Below are 19,609 nucleotides of genomic sequence, written 5' to 3'. Positions count from 1 at the left end.
GCGGAAGGATCATTGCAGCTGCGCAAACAGTTGATGTTGATGTGTTACAGCATGTATGGAGAGAAGTGGAATATCACCTTGATATCCTGTGGGCAATCAGAGGAGCACACGTTGAGGTACATTCTGCAAAAAAGAGCCGTGCTCTATATTATTTGGTTTCAGAGTTGTGTTTGATTGTAATGGTAACAAGACGTTAGGGACACCCTGTACTTCACTCTTAGAAGAGAGCCTTAAATCAAAACCTATTACAGTCACTTGGTTAAATACCTTGATTCTGGAGGTAAATTGAGGTTCCTTATGGAAGGAACACTTGCAACTTTATATCAGATTGGTAAGATATTTGTTAACACACAGGCTATTCAGTGTTTTAAGTGGTAGAGCAGCCACAGGCTGAACTTCGCCCATGAATAAAGAAATTCTAATTCTAATTCTAATTTTCCATTTGAGGAATGTAAGTTCATGTTTAGGGAGGCTTTAGGAGTTGTTGACGAAATTTGGGTGGTAGTGTTGGGGGTGTGAGGGGGTGAATCACTGGGTTTACATTTATCATTAAATATTACTGTGTTCATTTTATGTTCTCTTGACACTCAGTATCCTTGTATAAATAAATAGTGAATTATAATTTTACATTATTGTTGTTGTTATATCTTGTTATATAAAATCTTGAAACTTGTAATTTTTAAAATGAATTGATCAGTTAAGATGTTTGGCCATGAAGCTATTTCATATAGCTACTTCAGTTAAACTACTTCCATCCTTGACTCAATATATCTAGCTATCCTGGTGAGTTTATTGAAGAAAGAAAAGAAAAGAACACTGAAAGCTATAACAGCACTGGACAACTTTCGTACAGGAGGAATACCCTGCAACTCTGCACCCATCCCTGCTCGTAAGTATGAAAGCAGCCATTTGCCAGGAATTATACAGGGAAAGGGGAGAAAAATAGAATTTTTTTTTTTTTATTAGAAACAATAGAATGGGAAGTGGGGAGGGGAATTATGTACTTTCTGTAGCCTAAATTGTAACCAATATGAAGCTACTTGTTATTTTGTTACTTTACATCAAATTTCTGCCACTTTTGGCTAATTGCGATGATAAGGATAAGTGATGATTAAATGAAACTGATGCAAAGTACGCTCGTGCCAGGCTGAGACTCAATTCCAGGAAATTCAGTGGCGAGATTGAAGGTCAATCACTAACGTGCTTGTCAACCAAGATAGTCATGTAGATTTTTCTACATAGGTCCACCACTTGTAGTTTGGTTAAACTAACTTTGTCAATTGCAAGGATATGGCATTAGTGTTCACGTTCCCAAGATATTGCAATAGCAACATGGATTGTGATCTAGTTCAGTGCTGGGAACATGCCAATGTTGTCATTAAGATGATAAAAGAAATTAGACTGTGTTGAGACAACTTCAATGAAATTAATCACATGCAGATAAACTATTATGCTTAGAGACTATGTACAGGGAAAAAAAACAACTCCGCTAATCATCAGATACAGAGGAATAATTCACTAGTACAAAGTAATATTACAGTTTTAGATAATTTGAAATCCTGTATCTGTGAAGACGTTAATTATTGTAAAATTGTAACTTCTTCCCCCTTCCCCTCCAAAAACAGCTCGTTCATTGAAACATTACACTTCCGAAGTCACACTCCCGAGCTTACATCATTAGCCAAGATGGTGCTGAACATGCAGTGATGTGGGCAATTGCATACCAGAATGATCATGATGCCGTGAGACTGGCGAGCCATGCTTCTAACATAATATTGTTGCCGTCGACTGTGGGAAAGTGGTGAAAATGAAATTGTTTTTAAAGTCCAACGCTGCAACTGTAACTTGCTGCTGCATGTTGAGCACCAACTTGGCTAATTACATAAGCTTGGCAGCATGACTTATCTGAAATGAGACAAATGAAGTTTCAAGTTTAACACACCATTCACCATTTCCCTCTACAATGAACAGAACACACATAATTTACTTCAAATGTGTAGTCATATTTCTGACTCACCCTGTACATGGAAATGCTTAATGGCCTATGTAAACATTTCAGCGAAAAATGCTGGCATAGTTGATAATTTTCACATTTTCAAATCTGAATTAAAATTAGGCAAAAGAAGTGGCCAGCTATTTGAAAAGAAGTATAAGATTGTGACCACTGATAATCCTTTTGTAACTGAAGTGCACATAACTTGTTGGTGATATTGGCTACATCTGAGGGTTTTGAAATCGTGGCTTCAAATTTCACTGGGAGGTGCTCGACTAACAGAGCTTGTACACAGAAATATCAAAGACAACATTAATGATGTCATTTCACACCTCGTAGCAAGAAAGAAAAAAAACTAAATTGTACTTCTTTCTGGAGGCGAGAGGAATCACTTTTTTAATACTCCCATTATAGTTTTATGTAAAGAAAATAGGAGTTTGTAGACAATAGAGCTAACTTAACAAAGTTACGGCTCTACATGTAGTGACTAATGAGATTCTGATAACCTGATCACACCAAAAGTTGAACATATGGAGGACATTAAACTAGTAATATTTTTATTGTTGGCAAGTAGTTTCGGCACTGCAGTTGTTATATCGTATCTGTGATGTCATTTACTGTGATGAAACAATGCATGGCAGTGTTGCAAGGAACACACAAATTTTGTAAAAAATGACAAACTAGCAACCACATTATGTGATGTAAAACGAATTGAGGAACGTATCCATTAGACCAACAGAAAGTGAACTGACGATATGAAAAATGATAGAAAAACAATGTATTCGAAAGGAAGTGGTAATATCGGATTTTGTCTCTCAGCCTACATGACAAATATTGCAGATCTCGTTGCAAGTGATATTGTTAATGCACCTATTGTCTATTGCTTTCTTCGTGTTGCTATCCTGTAAGTTTAATAATACATGCTCTTTTTTATGTGCAGGTATTCCAAATTTCCAAAACATATCAATGCCACTTTTCCAGAAGGCTCAAATGAATGAAAACAGCCGAAACATATTGAATATGGATATCATTAACCCAATTCACACAGGTACAGAGAGAAAAGTAAATTTAGAAATTTATTTATAAAATGAATATAAAAGTAAAATGTATACTGACGTACTAAAAGGGCTCCTGTGTGTCCAGGTGGTTAGTGCTTGTGCCAATCACGTGAGCAGTCTCAGGTTCAATTCTGGTGTGAGCCTAAAGTATCTAAAGTAAACATATATTGCTTAAATATGTCTGTATTGTATAATACACTGACGCAAAAACAGGGGGTCATTGCTCCCCCCTCCAACCTTCGCCGGAAGTCAATTCTAGGGTAGAAAGGGGGGACATACATTGATGGCCAAGGGGACCTGCAGGGCAGGAGGCACAGAGAAACAATTACCCCTTCGATTTTAAATTTTATGCAAATATAAATTCATTTTGTAAAATTTTCTTGTTTGCTTCGCTCACATTGTCTGCTTTTCTTGCTAGGGGTGGCGGGAGTTGACCACGGGTGCCGAATGATCTAAATTAAAAAGAGTTGTGAAAGAGAGAATGCCATTGCATCCAGTGAAATTCTTTGCGTCGTATTAAATCAATATTGTTTTCAATTGTAAAAATTGGATCTAAAAAAATTCTTGCTTGCTTCGCTCGCATTCTGCTTCTTTTCTGTAATGTAATGTGTTTAAATAATATGTGTTGTATATTTGTATTGACTAAGCTTTGAATACGTACACAATTTAGTGTTAGCCTGTTAAATAAGTATTTTCTATTTTATGTCGCTCCATGTTGCATATGTGTAAAACATATGTTGCACATGAAAGTTACACATGCATCTTTGGAATGCATTTATCATTCATTTTCTGCCATTCAAAATTACAGTTTGTGTGCTTGATTTCCATTATTAGCTAATGTGAAATTGAGGGTGTAGTTTGTTCCAAACAAATGCTTTAGCACAGACTTCTACCACCTTTTTGCATAATTTACTATTGGTAGTAGTAGTAGTAATAATAATAATAATAATAATAATAATAATAATAATAAAGCTATTATTATTATTATTATTATTATTATTATTATTATTGGTACATTTATCCTGGTACTTGCCTCCCCCCAGACAAAAAGTTTTGGTTGCACCTCTGGTATTATATTTTTCCACAAATTTTGTGTAACAAAAATAATTTGAGTAATTAATTCAGCATAAATGGGGGATGTTCTACATTTTTAGGGGAGTGCATCATGGGCCTTGGGGGGGATGGGCATCCCTGCTTATTAATGATCTTTTTGTTTTTCTTAACATTTATTTATTTGACCCCTAATTAGGTAAAATTGAAAATTAGCAATTAAGAAAATAAATATTTATTTAGTGAAAAACCCCTTCCAAAAGGCTAGTTAAGATTAAAGCTGAAGTTGTATTTAACAAGATTATTAGACTTGCTTTATCTATTAATGCATCCTGGGCTGCATTTGGCAGACTAGTAAGGCTCTGGCATCTGGACTCACAGCCAGTATAATCTTATGTGAGGCTTGTGTCTGGGATAAAAATATTTATCATGGGAGTTTCACTTGTATTCACCACATTTCATTTTCTGATCTTTCTTACAACTTCAATATTCACACATCATTCCAAGGATAATAAAACATATTTTTTCACTAATTACAATCAAAGTTATCCTTATTTGTGTTACTAAAACTTATGCTTGTTTTGCATTTGAGTCGCACTGCCATCTAGTATATGCTGTAGGAAATATAAGCATTGGTGGACAGTGAACACACAAATTCAGATTAAACAAAACACCCCGATCTGACGTTTGTGGCACTCATGATGGTGACCATCCAAACTAAAGCACATTCAGTGGAATGTTTTTTTTGTAACGTTGATGCAATGTTATCACAACGTTGTTCCCCTACATACAACATTCATCATAAATACAACATGCATACAACGTTGTGGCAACGTTAGTGTGTTGACTGGGACCATTCATCCCCATCTTTGCGATTAGCCAAAAAGGGAAGAAAAGTTAGATAAAATAAACTAAATCAATCAATCAGTCATCATGATAGAAAAAATTCTTGAGCACAAGTATAATTCTCTTTTGACCTACTCGTTGATTTCTTTACTTTTTCTTGACTTTCATGACTTTCTTGACTGGTAGACATAATTTAACAGAAATTTTGTAGGGAGTGTTGGACTATTGATATAAAATTGTATTAAAAATCAATATGCTGACCAAGGCAGTAATTTATTTTATTATAAAACATAAACTAAACGTAACGTTTCAACCTTCTAGCAAGGTCTTCTTCAGACTCTGCACCAAGTACAAATGTAACAAGGTACAAATCAGGACGATATATATACACAAACATTACTCCCCTCCAGACTATTAGAAAGTTGCTCTGGAACATTCTAGCAGGTGGCTTTCCCTTGTCATCTGTACTTTCACCTGAAAGAGAAAGTGGCTGGACTCTTTATTTCATGCTCTATTTCCATCATTCTTCTTCCTTCTTCTCTCCTCTTTCTCTCTTGTCCTTTCCACTCTTCCTAACACCTTCTTCCATTCTTTGTTTAACTTCAGTCCCCCATTCCAGTTCATTGTGTCTTCTTCACCTTTCTTCTCTATTTCCTTCACCTCCTTCCATTTTCTCACTAGTATTCTCTTCTCCCTTCCTATCTGCTTAGCATCATCCCACTCTATGTCATGTTCTGTTTCTCTCGTGTGTTTAAATATCGCAATTAAATTTCCATTTTTTAACATCGTGGAAACAAGGCTTAATGGTGTTATAAAATTTTAGTATAAGCAATTAGTATTCTAAACAAATGATAACTATTTTTATTATCAATTTATTACAATAATATTATCAGGGGTTCCATGGGCTGAGCATGGGTGCGAGTGTCCCTTCATGAATTTCATCATATCATAATCGCCCATCCTCATCTTCACAATTCGACATGAGGGGTTCCAGGCCTGGGCATGGATGTTTCCGAGAGTCCATTCATCAATTTCATCACATCATCATTCATCCCCATCTTCCCAAATTAGCCAAAAGTGGCAAAAAGTAATAAACTAAATCAATCTATCAGACTTACTTACGTGAAATTTAAAAGATTTCGTAATTCCGCGTTGCACAATTTAATGGTTCAATCCTATTAATTTCGAAGATCCACTGTTTTCATTCACAAAAGGGTACGGCGTTTGAAGCGGAGATGGTACCGCGTCAGTACATTGTTTGTTCCCGGGCGGCGGTGGTTGCGATTTTTCCCATTCGGCAGCACTGGCACGCGCATCTTGGTTTGCGTCGTCTGCTTCCTGTTGTCCGGTGGCGTTGCCAGTTGGGGTTTGGGGGGCTGGGCCGTGTTGCTCGGTAATGTGCCGTTCCTGTTCCCCGTGTGGCTGGAGGGGGGTCGAGTATGTGCATAGCATCTTTTCTTTTTCAGGTCGGGGATCTTTCTGAGGACAGGGTGCCAAGTTGGGTGTGCTTGTCCATTGTCCAGGTTTAGTGCTGGTTTCTGCTGGATGATAGCATGGGTTTCTTTGATGGTGTTTTCTATGACAGAGCCGGTTGGGTGAAGTATGGATATGGAGGAGATGGTGTGGTTGGTGGAGTGGAGGTGTTGGGAGAGGCCTGATTTAGGTGTGTCGTTTTTGGAATCTTTTACATGTTCGTTAATCCGTTCTTGGACGGTGCGGATGGTTCTGCCAATGTAGGTGTTGTGGCATTGGCATGTGGTCTTGTAGACACCGGGGGATGCAAGTTTGGGTAGGTAGTATCTCTTGAAGTTGGGTAGTGCCCTTCCGATTTGGGATATGGGTTTGTGTGCTACTCGGATGTTGAAGGGTTTGAGGGCCTTGGCAAATTTTCCAGATGTGGTGGGGTGGTATGGAAAGGCGATCCATTTGGGTTTAGGATTTTGGTTCGGGTTATCTCTGTTTCTTGGATGTCTGAACTGGGTTTCTGTTTTTGCGCACCACATGGATAGTTGGCGCTCGGTGTAACCGTTGTTTAGACCTATTTCCGTTATGCATGCTATTTCATCTTGCAGGTCATCTTCTGTGCAGCTGTGTGTGAAGGCTCTTCTGTAAAAGTTCATCCATACTCCAGCTTTCTGTTTTGGTGGGTGGTTGGATTTTGCATGGATATACTGGGTGCCCGAACCTGGTTTCCTGTATACGGATGTGACGAACTTGTCTTGGGAGTCGTCGGATGCTGAGGTCGAGAAAGTTGAGGCGGCCATTTTGTTCCCTTTCAACGGTGAAGTTTATGTTGGGATGTATGTTATTGAGGGCAGTTAGGAGAAGGGTTAGGTCCTCTTCCTGTTTGTAAATGACTATGGTGTCATCGGCATATCTTTTGTATCTTATATGAGCAAATTCTGGTTGGGTGAGAATTGACTTCTCGGCCACATGCAGCACTATGTTGGATAGGGGTGCAGAAAGGGGGTTGCCCATCGCTAGGCCCCCTGTCTGGTGGAAGAAACTGTCCTCGAACTGGAAATAGTTGTGGGTGAGGCAGGCTTGTAGAAGGTTGCAGATTTCATCAGTTACAAATGGAGGCGTGTTATTGCTGAGTAGCCAAGTTCTGGTGGAGTCAAGTGCAAGGCTGATCGGGATGGAGGAGTACATGTCCAGTACGTCTATGCTGGCTAGTTTGCAGTTGTCGGCTTTGACAAAAGAGGTGACAAATTCTTTTGCCTCGAGGCCACCATCAAAGAAACCCATGCTATCATCCAGCAGAAACCAGCACTAAACCTGGACAATGGACAAGCACACCCAACTTGGCACCCTGTCCTCAGAAAGATCCCCGACCTGAAAAAGAAAAGATGCTATGCACATACTCGACCCCCCTCCAGCCACGCGGGGAACAGGAACGGCACATTACTGAGCAACACGGCCCAGCCCCCCAACCCCCAACTGGCAACGCCACCGGACAACAGGAAGCAGACGACGCAAACCAAGATGCGCGCGCCAGTGCTGCCGAACGGGAAAAATCGCAACCACCGCCGCCCGGGAACAAACAATGTACTGACGCGGTACCATCTCCGCTTCAAACGCCGTACCCTTTTGTGAATGAAGACAGTGGATCTTCGAAATTAATAGGATTGAACCATTAAATTGTGCAACGCGGAATTACGAAATCTTTTAAATTTCACGTAAGTAATTTTAAACCGCGTTTACCGCAACCACCATGAAATCTATCAGACATTGTGATACCTACAATTCTTGACTTTTTATTGACTTCTTGACCTTCTTGTTGATTTCTTTACTTTTTCTTGAACACCCCGTTTATGTTAAATATGAAAACAATTTCTCTCACTGTTTTTCTGGCATTGTACTTTGTTTTTAACACTAGAATGGCGAAGGATCTGATACCCCCTAGAACAGTGGAAAGGGGTTATTTTGACCCTTTATAAGAAATTAATTTAAAATTCTAATTATTTTAGAATTGGAACATATATTTAATTTATATTATTTTCTGTGATTTATGTATTATAATCAAAGTGTTTAGGTGATTTGTGATACATTTTGATTACAAATAAAAATTATCATAACCAACAACTGAACACTCCAGAATACGCAACATTTCACCACAAGAAACTGCTACTAGATGCAACATGTTTGGAGACGTCCTTTCTGGTTCAAGAACACTACCTACATGACGACGTGTATACTGTGACAAGTGGGAACATGCTAAAGACAGGACGACATGGGAACCGCAACCTAACGTTGATATTGCAGCATGCGTAACAAACTTTACAGGGGTCAAATTGACCCCTTCCGCTGTTCTGGGGGTATAACATGAAATTTCACAGAAAGAAATTATACTTTGCAGATTTCAATATAACATACTAAAAAGGACAAAGAGTTATGAAAATTACGAGGAAAGAACAGCAAAACGGAATAGTTATTAAAGAAACGGCGAAGATAGGGTCATTGACCCCTCCCGTCATTCTAGTGTTAAATGCAATCAGGACTGGATTAATGGATGTGGGTGTCTGCAGTTAACATATTGAACCCATTTCGTACAATTTTAGTTGCAACTTTTAGGTAAAATTATATCAAATAATTGGTTCACCTATTTATAACTACGAATGTGTTTAAGGGAACAACATATGCATTCAGGGCTGAAATTCAGGCTCTAGTAATTTCCACTCATCCATCTATTTAGGTAAGTGAACTCTGTTAAGTGTTCAGAGTAAGTGGAAAAGTAGAGGGGCAGGGAAAGGCAAATTCAAAGATAAATAATGTTGTTCTTGCATAATCTTAGGATTTGTTAGTGTTGAATTTCTGACCTTGTCTTGACAAGATGTCATTTTATGTCATTCTTTTCAATCATTTGTGCCTCTACACCTTGAATATTTATCATTCAGCAATGTTGTATTTTACTCTGATATACTTAAAAAAAAAAAGAGTAATGTCGTATGCATGAAAATATCACTCGCAGGCTTAACACTTGCAGTGCTAATCACGTATATATACGGAGTTCCCGAACTTCTCTAGTGTGCGGATCACATATATATTTGGAGTTGAATTCAAAATTTATTTCAACGGTCATTTATGGAGTTAGCAATCCTGAGTAATGTTTGGACATCATACTTCCTCATACTGCCACCAGATGGTGGGCAAATGCTCGTAACGGTTCTGTTCGCGTCGTTGTTTGATACTGACATGCTTACGTCCCTTTTCTACAGTGGTGGCGATTAGGAGGGGTCGAGGGGGGCCCCCAATTTTCGCCACTTTTGCCCCTGCACTGTACTAAATCTTATCTACATAGGGAAACATACTGTATCTGCCCCCCCCCCCCTTAGTTTTGGCATCTTGCCCCCTTAGTTCTTGGACCCAATCACCTCCACTGCATGTCATATATCTTGTCAACATTTTATTTTTAGTACATTTCATATCATTTATGATGAAACGTCCAAGGTAGCCATGTGGTTATAATGTAACATGTCATATATCAAAATAAAGAGGAAGAATCAAACTTTTCAACAGTGTATGATACATATATTTTACATTTTTAGTTTTTGAGATATGATTTTTTTTAAAATGTTGTGAAAATGGTCAGCATTCATGGGATGGATAGCGAGTTATAGGTCAGCACTTTAAGTGTTAAAGATGTTGAGATGGGTCTAAGGAAATTAGGAGAAATATTCAAGATTGGACGATGGGAGGTTTGTGTGCAAGAACAAATATTCGAGTTTGTGAAGCTTTATTATTTACTCTTTATTCACATCTCAAGTTCAGACCAGGACCAGGACCATCAAAATATTTTTCCAAGGTAAATGTTATTAGTTAAATTTCATGTATGTGACACATTTGGTAATTTTTCTGGTGTGGTGTTTGAGCATATTAAGTGGTTGACTTTCCAAAAGTTCCTAGGTTTGAGTTCTAGCCTAGATATGGATATTCTCTGTGAGTATCCCTTCATCAATTTCATATCACTCATCATCATCATCATGATTAGTCAAAAGTGGTACAAATGTGACATTAAATAAAAATGCAAGTAAGATCATGCAATTAATCCCCTTTCATAAAGTTTTGGTTTGTTTGTAGACAAAAATGTGTCTACAGCTGAAAAAGAAGCTTTTGACAACTTCTATCAAAATTATAAGCAGAGGAATGATATTGAAAGATGCAAGACAAATTTGAGCTCAAAATATGAGAAAGCAAGGACTATTGGGAAGAAGATACATCACATAAGAAGAAATATAGGTAAATATGAGAACTCCACCTTGTTAGATGTCCATTACTTTTGAATGGTTGATTTACAATGATTGCTAGCAACTTACTTGATACCACATAAATCATCAATGCAAGGGCTGTGGCTTTATAGAAGGGGTAAAATCCAAAATTAAAAAATGATTTGATATATTTGGCCGCGGTGGCTCAGTCGCTAATGCATCTGACTACCATGCTAAAGGTCCCGTGTTTGATCCCCGACAGGTTCAAATCCATGTTTGGAAGTGGCCCTGGCACCCACCCAGCATCAAATGACATAGGTACCTAGGGGAAACCCTGGGGCGTAAAGGCGGTTAGGGGCGTGATGCTGATCACATCACCCCCACTCATGACCGGATCAAGAAAGTGTGGGGCATTACCCCAACACGCCTTCATTGTGTGGTGCTAAGCACAGGGGAGCACTTTACCTTTTTTTTACCTTTATATTACCAAATCATATATATGACTGCAGATTTAACACACAAATAATTCTATAGTTAATAATACATAATCATAATGTGCAAAGTGCATTCCATTGTCACAGGTGGGACACGCAAACTACATTTTTGATATTAAAGTAACTATTCTATTGATAGTTAAGCAACATTTTTCTTACAGTTTCTGTGCAATGAAATATGAAACTTAACATTGTTGATTAAACATAACTACCCTTAAAATACTTTCCCAGATTTGTAGCTGAAAGTGAGCAATTTTGTGCCACAGGTGAAACAGACAAAACACTACCTCGTCACTTAATAAAACTTATATTTTAATTTCTATGAATTGTCAAATGATTAAAAATAAATTATTTAACAATGAGAGAAGGTAATTGAGCTTTGAATATTTTAGTGGAGTTGAGGGGGAAATGGAACAGTTGAAAGAGAAATTAATTGTTTTTTGATGTCACAGGTGGGACCACAATTATTCAGAAAGTTAAAATAAACTAACAATATTTAAAATACCTTCTACCTTAATTATGTGTAATACCTGCATTTTTATGCAAATAACAATTTTAGGTTGTTCACTCACAAGATAGGATAAGTTACAGCAGTGCATTTAATTTTAAACATTGAGGGTCAGGGCCTCTCTCCATAAATTTAACTGGGAAAGAAACAGGTCTCTGGCACACTATAAGCAACTGAGCCAGCCTTCACTACTGTTTTAGTTGTGAGAATTTTCTGTTTGAAACTAAAGAAAAATTACTTAACACTGCAGTGGTAGTGCAGAAAAACTCCTGTCATTGATCGTGCAGATCACTATTATGATCAATAGAATATTATCGTTTTTACCCCTTATTGGTCAAAATTTGTCTGGCTTTGTAGTGAGAATGTCCATTTTAAAGTATTCCAGTTCACTTAACATAAAAGCATCAGTTATTTCACTCAGCACATTACAGTAGGGAGGAAATTCTGAATCTAGTGAATTACATTTGGATGTGATGAAACCAAACAAAAGTCTTACTTTTGTTATTTTCTTTTCCAAAAAAAAAAAAAATCAGAAGTAGGTTTTTGGTGGTCTGGACACGATTTTAGAAATACTTATAGAAATACTATGTATCCTAAAACACCCTGGTCAATGGTTGTGTGGAACGCTAATCATGCTCCAGTCCACTCTAATAACAAGCCAGTAAATGGATATATTCAAAATAATAGCAAATGAACAGAGTTCCTGGACTGTTCCAGGAAGGTGGACTGGGAGCCAAGGTCGAGTATGTTGCCAAACTGCAGCAGCACATGAAAATATACGAGTGGGTTATTATTGTGATCCACCAGACCACTGCCGTGTTAACGAGGTTATTTATGGAAATGCAGTGGGGCCTCGATTTTAAATTTCTTAAGGGACCAAGTTAAAAAACTTAAAATGTGGGAAAATTCAAAATCCAGAAGAAAATTGTAACAAACTTCTTTACTGGGACCCTGAATGCATAATGTAGAAAAAATAAAACACTGGAATATAATCTTAAGAATTGGTAAAACTATCAACTTTGTACTAACAGTGATAGAAAATTAGTTAATCTGTCGTACATATTAAGGATGGACCAGATTATGTAATTAGTGCTCTACATGTAGTGCAATCTGGTTTTGTAAAATAGATTCCTAAATATGCATGTTCATTTGTTTCAATCCTTTCAGTCTCATTAAAGGAACAACTAGAAAAACTGAAGAGTTTGAATACTGCAGTGTCTGTTAATGAAATTGAAAATGTATCCGAGAAACTCAGATTGGAACAGAAGTTATACCAAGATTCTCTCGAAAGCTTGCAAGATTTGAAGCTAGAGACCGAACACATCCAACACAGTCTCCAACAATCAAACATTAGGCTCACGCACGATTTTAGGGAGTGGCGGTCAGACAAGCAGTTCCAGTCAAGCAGCTGTGGACACACGGACACCTTACGGAAAAGCTCTTTCAGTGGAGGTGATCTGGCCGACTCGAGCTTTTCCCTTGCATCTCACTTCTCTGCCAGTTGGTCCGATAGCTCGCCTGATGCATGCCTATCCAATCAGTTGATGCTTCAGAGGAAAAGCTGTTCTCAATCTACCGACAGTGGATTTTATGATCACGCAGACGATGCAAGTAGATCTCTTGAACAAAATGGAAGGACAGCCTTCGGAAGAGATCTTGGTTGCAGTGGAGAGTTTGACAAGGGTGGGAGCTGGAAGGATTGTGATGAACTGACACGAAAGTTTCAAGAGGTAAATAACATGAAAACAAAACGTTCATTAAATACTGTCAAATTAGATGAAAATACATTGGAATTTTTAAACGCTAACAAACAGGAAAACAATTCCCCAAATTCTACATTTGATTATTTCGCATCAGAAAAATCCTCCCCCTTATCAGGCCCTTCGCCAGCCTCTACTCCCAGGCAGTTGCCTCACATGCAAAGTTCTCCCCAGCCTGTGTCAAGTTCTGATGATAGTAATGAAGGTTTGCCTTTAACGGGAGACAAGGAGATAGATGATGAAATTAGAGCTTTCTACAGAGCCAGGAAAAAACTCTTCAATGTTAACAAATAATGAGACTAAGATTCGGTTCTCTTACTTATTCACTTTTGTGTAAACTAATGTTCATTTTGGACTAGAATTAATGTTTAAATTTGTTCTATATACCCAATGTCAGCTTAATAAATTTTATATATACATGCATGGATAAATATTTATTTTGAGTAGCTTTGCAGTACATTTGCAGTTTTATTTTGAATTTCAATTTTGTGCCAAATAGATTTGAATATCACCTTCATGTTATTTATGTCAGTGATGTAAAATTAATCAAGTCCAAGGAAACAGGTCACAAACGGTTATTAAAATTTATTAAAATTAATCACTGTATCAGTGCCCCAATATGAACATAGAAGTCTCTGGTCTATTATCTTGGTTAAAATTACACCTTACATCAAACATCATCATCTGAACATGGATTTCCACCAAGGTATGTTTTCATGAACATGCTTTGCAGGAAAATCTACGAGGTGGCTGCCGTTATTGTGAACACATTCATGCAGATGTTCTCTGAAGCTTAGCATAAGTTGGCCCCGAGTTGCCTGGCAAATCCCAGCTGTTGTTCAACATGTTGATGTCAATGTCGCAAGGACGGTTTGATGGTTCTTTGGCCATCAGATTCAGTTGCAGCACCTCACAGGTGTGATATCCAAAAAAATGAACTGTCCTCGTCAAAGAACTGCCACTCATGCTATTTTCCTAAAATGCTTCGAGATGTAGTACAACCTGTATTACATTGACTTCATTGTTTGTAATTAAGAACAGTCAGGTTCAGTTGCCTCACCCTGTACAACTGCTAGATGAAAGCTTATTACAACAGCATTGCCAGTTCAAGAAAACTGCCTTCATAGCAGGTGGTGCAAAAGTCATCATCCTATTTGAACTGTCCTTTATTTTGACATCTTGTTGTTTATATCAGTAGAGTTTTCAGTTAAATAGAAGATACTCGTGAAATTTATTGTGTGCGAAAATGAATAAGTATACCCCACAAGAACGTGGAAAAATTGTGACAATATTTTTAAGGAATAATCTATGTGTAATCTTGACACAATGAGAATTTAGACAACATTTTCCCAATCGTCCAGCGCCTACACTGCAAACTATTTGAAGTCTTGCTTCCTTTGGGGATATTTGAAGTAATTGGTTTATGTGAATAAACCAGAGACATTACAGCAACTAAAGGACAATATTCAGCATGAAATTGAAAAAAAATTACCCGTAGATTCTTTCCAACACCATGGAAAACGCAATAAAAAAAAGCCCAAATTTACATCAATTCGAATGATGGTCATTTACTGAATGTGATCTTTAAAAATTGAGGACATAGAATCAATAAAAGATTAACACAAAAAACCTACTTTGTTTAATTTAAAACCCAAGGTATAGGCTAAGAAAATCAGGTGATGACTTTTGTGCCTCCTTGTAGTTACACACACACAAAATATTTGTCTCTGAGTAGGTTTGAACACACATATTGGAGCTTCCATTGGCAACAGAAAAAAATTCATTGCACTGAACAAGTTTTGTTCAGATCGTGATTTCATAGCCCAAAGCTAGTGTTCTACTGATATGGTTGCATTTACATATGTAAATTACTTTGTTTCATCACTGGGAGAGCGTATTTTGTCTCAAAGGTGCTTCATTTTTAAGACTGCTATGACTTTTTACTTTCTGCTACCAACAGAAATCTTTCTCGGAAAAGAGGCAATTCCCAAGGAACTTGAAGTGACTGACATGTGCAATTCATATGACTTGTTCTTAATTTGAATTTTTGCTTGCAACACCAACTAAGCATTTAGTAGTGTTGGGCAATATATCGCCCAGAGATATATCATTGATTGATTGAGATGCTGTTTTAAGTCCACTTTATGCACAGTAAGGCTAATTGAGACTGGACCTACAGTTTACAGTGGGATCCAAACCACTATGTGCCTCCATCGGGTATCGAACAGATGATATATCATGATATTGAAAAAATATATCATGTCAGTGATATATCGTCATGATATTTGGTGATATATATAGTGTTGGCAATATATCATAACATTTTAGTGATATATATCATGTCAGCGATATATCATGATATTTGGTGATATATATTGTGAAGACAATATATCGCTAATGAAGGATGTATTTAGGGGGTCCAGGGGATCTGAAACACCCCCCCCCAAAAAAAAAGATTTATCAAGTACTAAAATAAAATAATGAAAATTTTATTTGTTTAAATTTCCTCTGAACTTATTGGAAGACAAGGATTATATTGGGATCATACGGCTTTGAAGGACAGGAAGGACGTATTTAGGGGGGTCCAGGGCTCCGGACTTCCTGAAAGACTTACCAAGTACTAAAATTAAGTAATGAAAATATTAGCATTTGTTGCATAATCGATGGTTATTAATTTACTCGTGAACTTTTTAGAAGGCAAGGATTATATTAGGATCATACAGCTTTGAATGGCATTACAAAGTAGATTTATGTACACTACTACTCAAAATAATATGCATAAAATTTTTATCAGAAACTTACTTTTCTCCAACTACATGTAACATCATTTTTGTTATTCGATTAATATTCAATTATTCATCTATTTGACATTAATTTCATTGCCAGGACACTTGTTTTTATGTAAGTTATTCCGATCTTAACTACAGGTAAGCTACGTAATGAATATGCACAGTTATATTTCTATTCTTATACAGTCTTTTTACCTAATTGTGTAATAATAAAATATTAATTTATGTATTGTAATTAGTATTAATTTGATTTAATAATTATTTTAATTTAAACATTATTATTATTATCATTATCATTATTCCGGAGACACTTGGTTTGGACCCCCCGCCCCAAACATATTTCTAGATACATGCCTGTTGCTAATATCACGATATGGAAAACATATTGTCATCGATATTTTCTTGATATATTGCGATATCAAATTTCTGATATCTTCCATCCCTAGCATTTAGTGCCTGTGCAGTGCAACACAATTGCTGCAAAGTATCTTGTATTTGACACTGTATATTTCTTCCTTGCATGAAAATATTTGTTGTTCTCTCTAAATGGTTGACTAGATGAACATGCATTGCTTTGGAATGCACCACAAATCCCACACGTGCACCTATTTTCTTCCATAATGAAGATTTGGTGCTAAGCATTTTCTGCAGAAAAGTTTTTTCTATGCAGTAATTGATGGAGGAAATGCCATTTTTCAGGAAATTTTTGAAATTAATAAATCAATATTAATGTTTGTAAACTTTTATTTTACAAATGTAACAAATGTTCCTCACAATAAATGGAAAACTAAAGAGGAACCAATATAAGCCATTTGGAATACATAATTCATTATGATTTAATTTTTTTCATAATAAAAATACAAAAATAGTGCATAAATTTGAGTATAAGAATACAAAAAACTACATTAACAATGCCAACAATATATAACATTTTGGATACAACATTGCAGATTATCTTAGTTTTGTTTGTCTTTTAAAACTTTCAATTGTTTAATTCCATCATAAAAATTATAATTGAAACTAATAAAAACAATTATGGGTTACAATTAATGCTAGGTATATTCACAGGATTCCCCAACATTTTAGCTTCAATAATTAGAAGATCTTTTCCCACAGCCAAAAGAAGAAAGTGATGAGGTGTTAGAGATTTTCTGGTTGGAAGCAGAAGAACAGAGAGCCTATGTCCTCGCAAGTCTATTGTTGCACTTTCAACAAATCCTTCAATGCCTGCAAATCAAAATTCAATCAGATAAATGTGATGCCAAAAATAATGTTTTTATTTTAACGGCAGAAACCAGTCAGACTACATGTAGAAGACTTTAAAAAATTGGATGGACTGAATTCAAAATATTGGATCAGTATGTAAAAGCAAGAGAGACAGAAAAGGTTAACAGTGAAAAAAAATTAAGGATTAGAAATAATTCTTCACTCTTGGGTATATTGGTATATGAATTTACCTAATCACGTTTCAGGAAATTAAAAAGCAGTAGAAGTAAAAACATAATAAAGTACTTATTTTTCCTCAATTGAGATGGACCTAAAGGAAATCTGAAGGATGGAAAAGAGTGGAGAGGGGCAGATGGAAGGCTTGTGTTGCTGCAGCCATAAACCTTGGGGTTTAAGAAGGCTAGACAGTTAGTTATTACCCTTAAATTTGCCTGACTGATCGATTGACTTTTTAGTTCTATTAATTCTAATAGCTACAACCACAATCTTCGTAGAACTTGTTGCGTCCCAAGAGGCAACTAAAACTAACAGAATTTTGAAAGAACAGTTTTAGAAATGAGTAATTTCATCTGGTACAATACAATCTGATTTTCCTAACTATATTCTGTTTTTGATTACAAAATTCTATTACGGTTATTTTTGGAACATAATCGTTATGGATGGATTGATTGCATGGAATTTTCGCCGTGTTAATAAAGTTCTGATATAAACAACAGTAACGATCTAATACAAAACAATATGTGTGTCCACATGGCATGCAATGGCCAACCTCAAAGTGTACTTTGCTGTATATTGAGTTTCTTAAAGCTAGTCACAGCAATGAGTAGGAATGACTATTAGATGTAATTGATGAAGGAACACAAGGAAACATCTATGCTGGACACGAAAATGAGTTCATTTAAATTATTTATGCGATAACTGCTAGAGTGTGTGTGTCCAAAATAACAAAACTAAAATTCTTCATCATTCTTTCCTTTTTCCTCTTTTTCTTAACATTTGTTTAATCATGCCCTACTTAGTTCCAGTTGGAAATTAGGGAAATAGATATTTTTATTCAATAAAAAGCCCCTACCACAAGGACGGTTAAGATGAGAACTGAAGCTGTAATTTAGACTTGTTTTAATTATTAATGCATGTAAATATTAATGCTTCAGACTTCTTCATGGATGGGGAATGGCCACACTACTTTATTTAATATTTTTACAAAACTTCAGGCATGTAAGAATGTAATTCTTTAAGTGAACAAACCTGAACCACAACTCAATACAATTTCAGATTTCCAAATATTCAATTTTATCAAATCCCAGTACAGGTATATAACAGTGTAAATTCACTATACTGTGAAAAAATAGCAAAAATTCTTTCTTGATATTCTTCACTGGTCAGCACCCTGATTAATGAATGTATTTCAAATTTTGTACACATACAGGATGGCCACTCCAGGACCATAAGGTTTAAGTATAATTCCCTGTTTTCAAGGTGAACTTTCCAAACATTCAAGAGTACAAGTAGATGTTCTTCCTATTTCAACATTACATATTTCCGCCTCTCGCCAACCCCATATATTAACATAATTGGTATGTGAGATTTCATTGCATCCAAAAATTCTAATTCAGTTCAATTGAACACTTTTAAAGTGTTCAATTTAATTTAGAGTTTACATTTGCCATTTCGCATACTCAGACTCCAAATACATACAAACAGAAATGTTATGTGATATGCTAATCTATGGAAAATTGTTCATTGTATAATTCAAAACTCAAAATTTACCTAATCAATTTCAATATAATCTTCCGTATGTCAGATAGATTGTTCTGCAAAGGATGCTAACAAAGTTAACGAATTGAAAGAATTCTGTTTTATTTTCCATGCATCTTTCATTCCCTTCCTCAATAAAAATAAAAGCTAAACATGCAAAACTTGCCTCGGAGCATTTATGAATACTTGTAAATTCGATGGGATGTGGATTAATAACATTTGCAATTTCTCACATCTACACCGAAATATTCATGCAGAATTCCAGGAATTCCTGGTGAGTAGCCACCGTGACATACGACAGCCACCTCAGAGATGGTGAAAACATGACCTCAATTCCACATCCTTGATATGGGGACAACTTTGCCTTTTTTAATGATTGATATGGTAAATGAGAACTCATATTACAAGAATACCTAAC

General features: G+C 36.4%; 3 protein-coding genes across 3 annotated transcripts in view; 2 read left to right on the top strand and 1 right to left on the bottom strand.

Annotated features, from left to right (window-relative positions):
- Positions 1-1,707, top strand: part of LOC145980572 (kinesin-like protein KIF6) — a 41,387-nt gene extending 39,680 nt beyond the window's left edge. Inside the window, exons 12-13 of the mRNA XM_083113606.1 lie at positions 776-893; positions 1,626-1,707. Of these exons, the coding sequence (XP_082969732.1) occupies positions 776-893; positions 1,626-1,707 (200 nt within the window). The remainder of the gene's footprint in view (positions 1-775; positions 894-1,625) is intronic.
- Positions 1,708-2,934: 1,227 nt separating this feature from the next.
- Positions 2,935-13,738, top strand: LOC145980956 (uncharacterized). The gene is made up of 3 exons (XM_083114043.1): positions 2,935-3,041; positions 10,528-10,686; positions 12,825-13,738. The coding sequence occupies exons 1-3, from the start codon at positions 2,960-2,962 to the stop codon at positions 13,709-13,711; spliced, it is 1,128 nt and encodes a 375-aa protein (XP_082970169.1). The 5' UTR covers positions 2,935-2,959; the 3' UTR covers positions 13,712-13,738.
- A 3,225-nt stretch (positions 13,739-16,963) lies between these two features.
- Positions 16,964-19,609, bottom strand: part of fs(1)N (female sterile (1) Nasrat) — a 127,584-nt gene continuing 124,938 nt past the window's right edge. Inside the window, exon 33 of the mRNA XM_083114198.1 lies at positions 16,964-17,433. Coding sequence (XP_082970324.1) covers positions 17,240-17,433 — 194 coding nt within the window. The 3' untranslated portion in view covers positions 16,964-17,239. The remainder of the gene's footprint in view (positions 17,434-19,609) is intronic.

The sequence above is a fragment of the Lepisma saccharinum genome, chromosome 28 (genome assembly GCF_977018435.1).
Source record: "Lepisma saccharinum chromosome 28, izLepSacc3.1, whole genome shotgun sequence".
Taxonomy (NCBI): domain Eukaryota; kingdom Metazoa; phylum Arthropoda; class Insecta; order Zygentoma; family Lepismatidae; genus Lepisma; species Lepisma saccharinum.
Note: the sequence above shows the minus strand (reverse complement) of the source record. Positions and strands in the feature narration are given on the sequence as shown.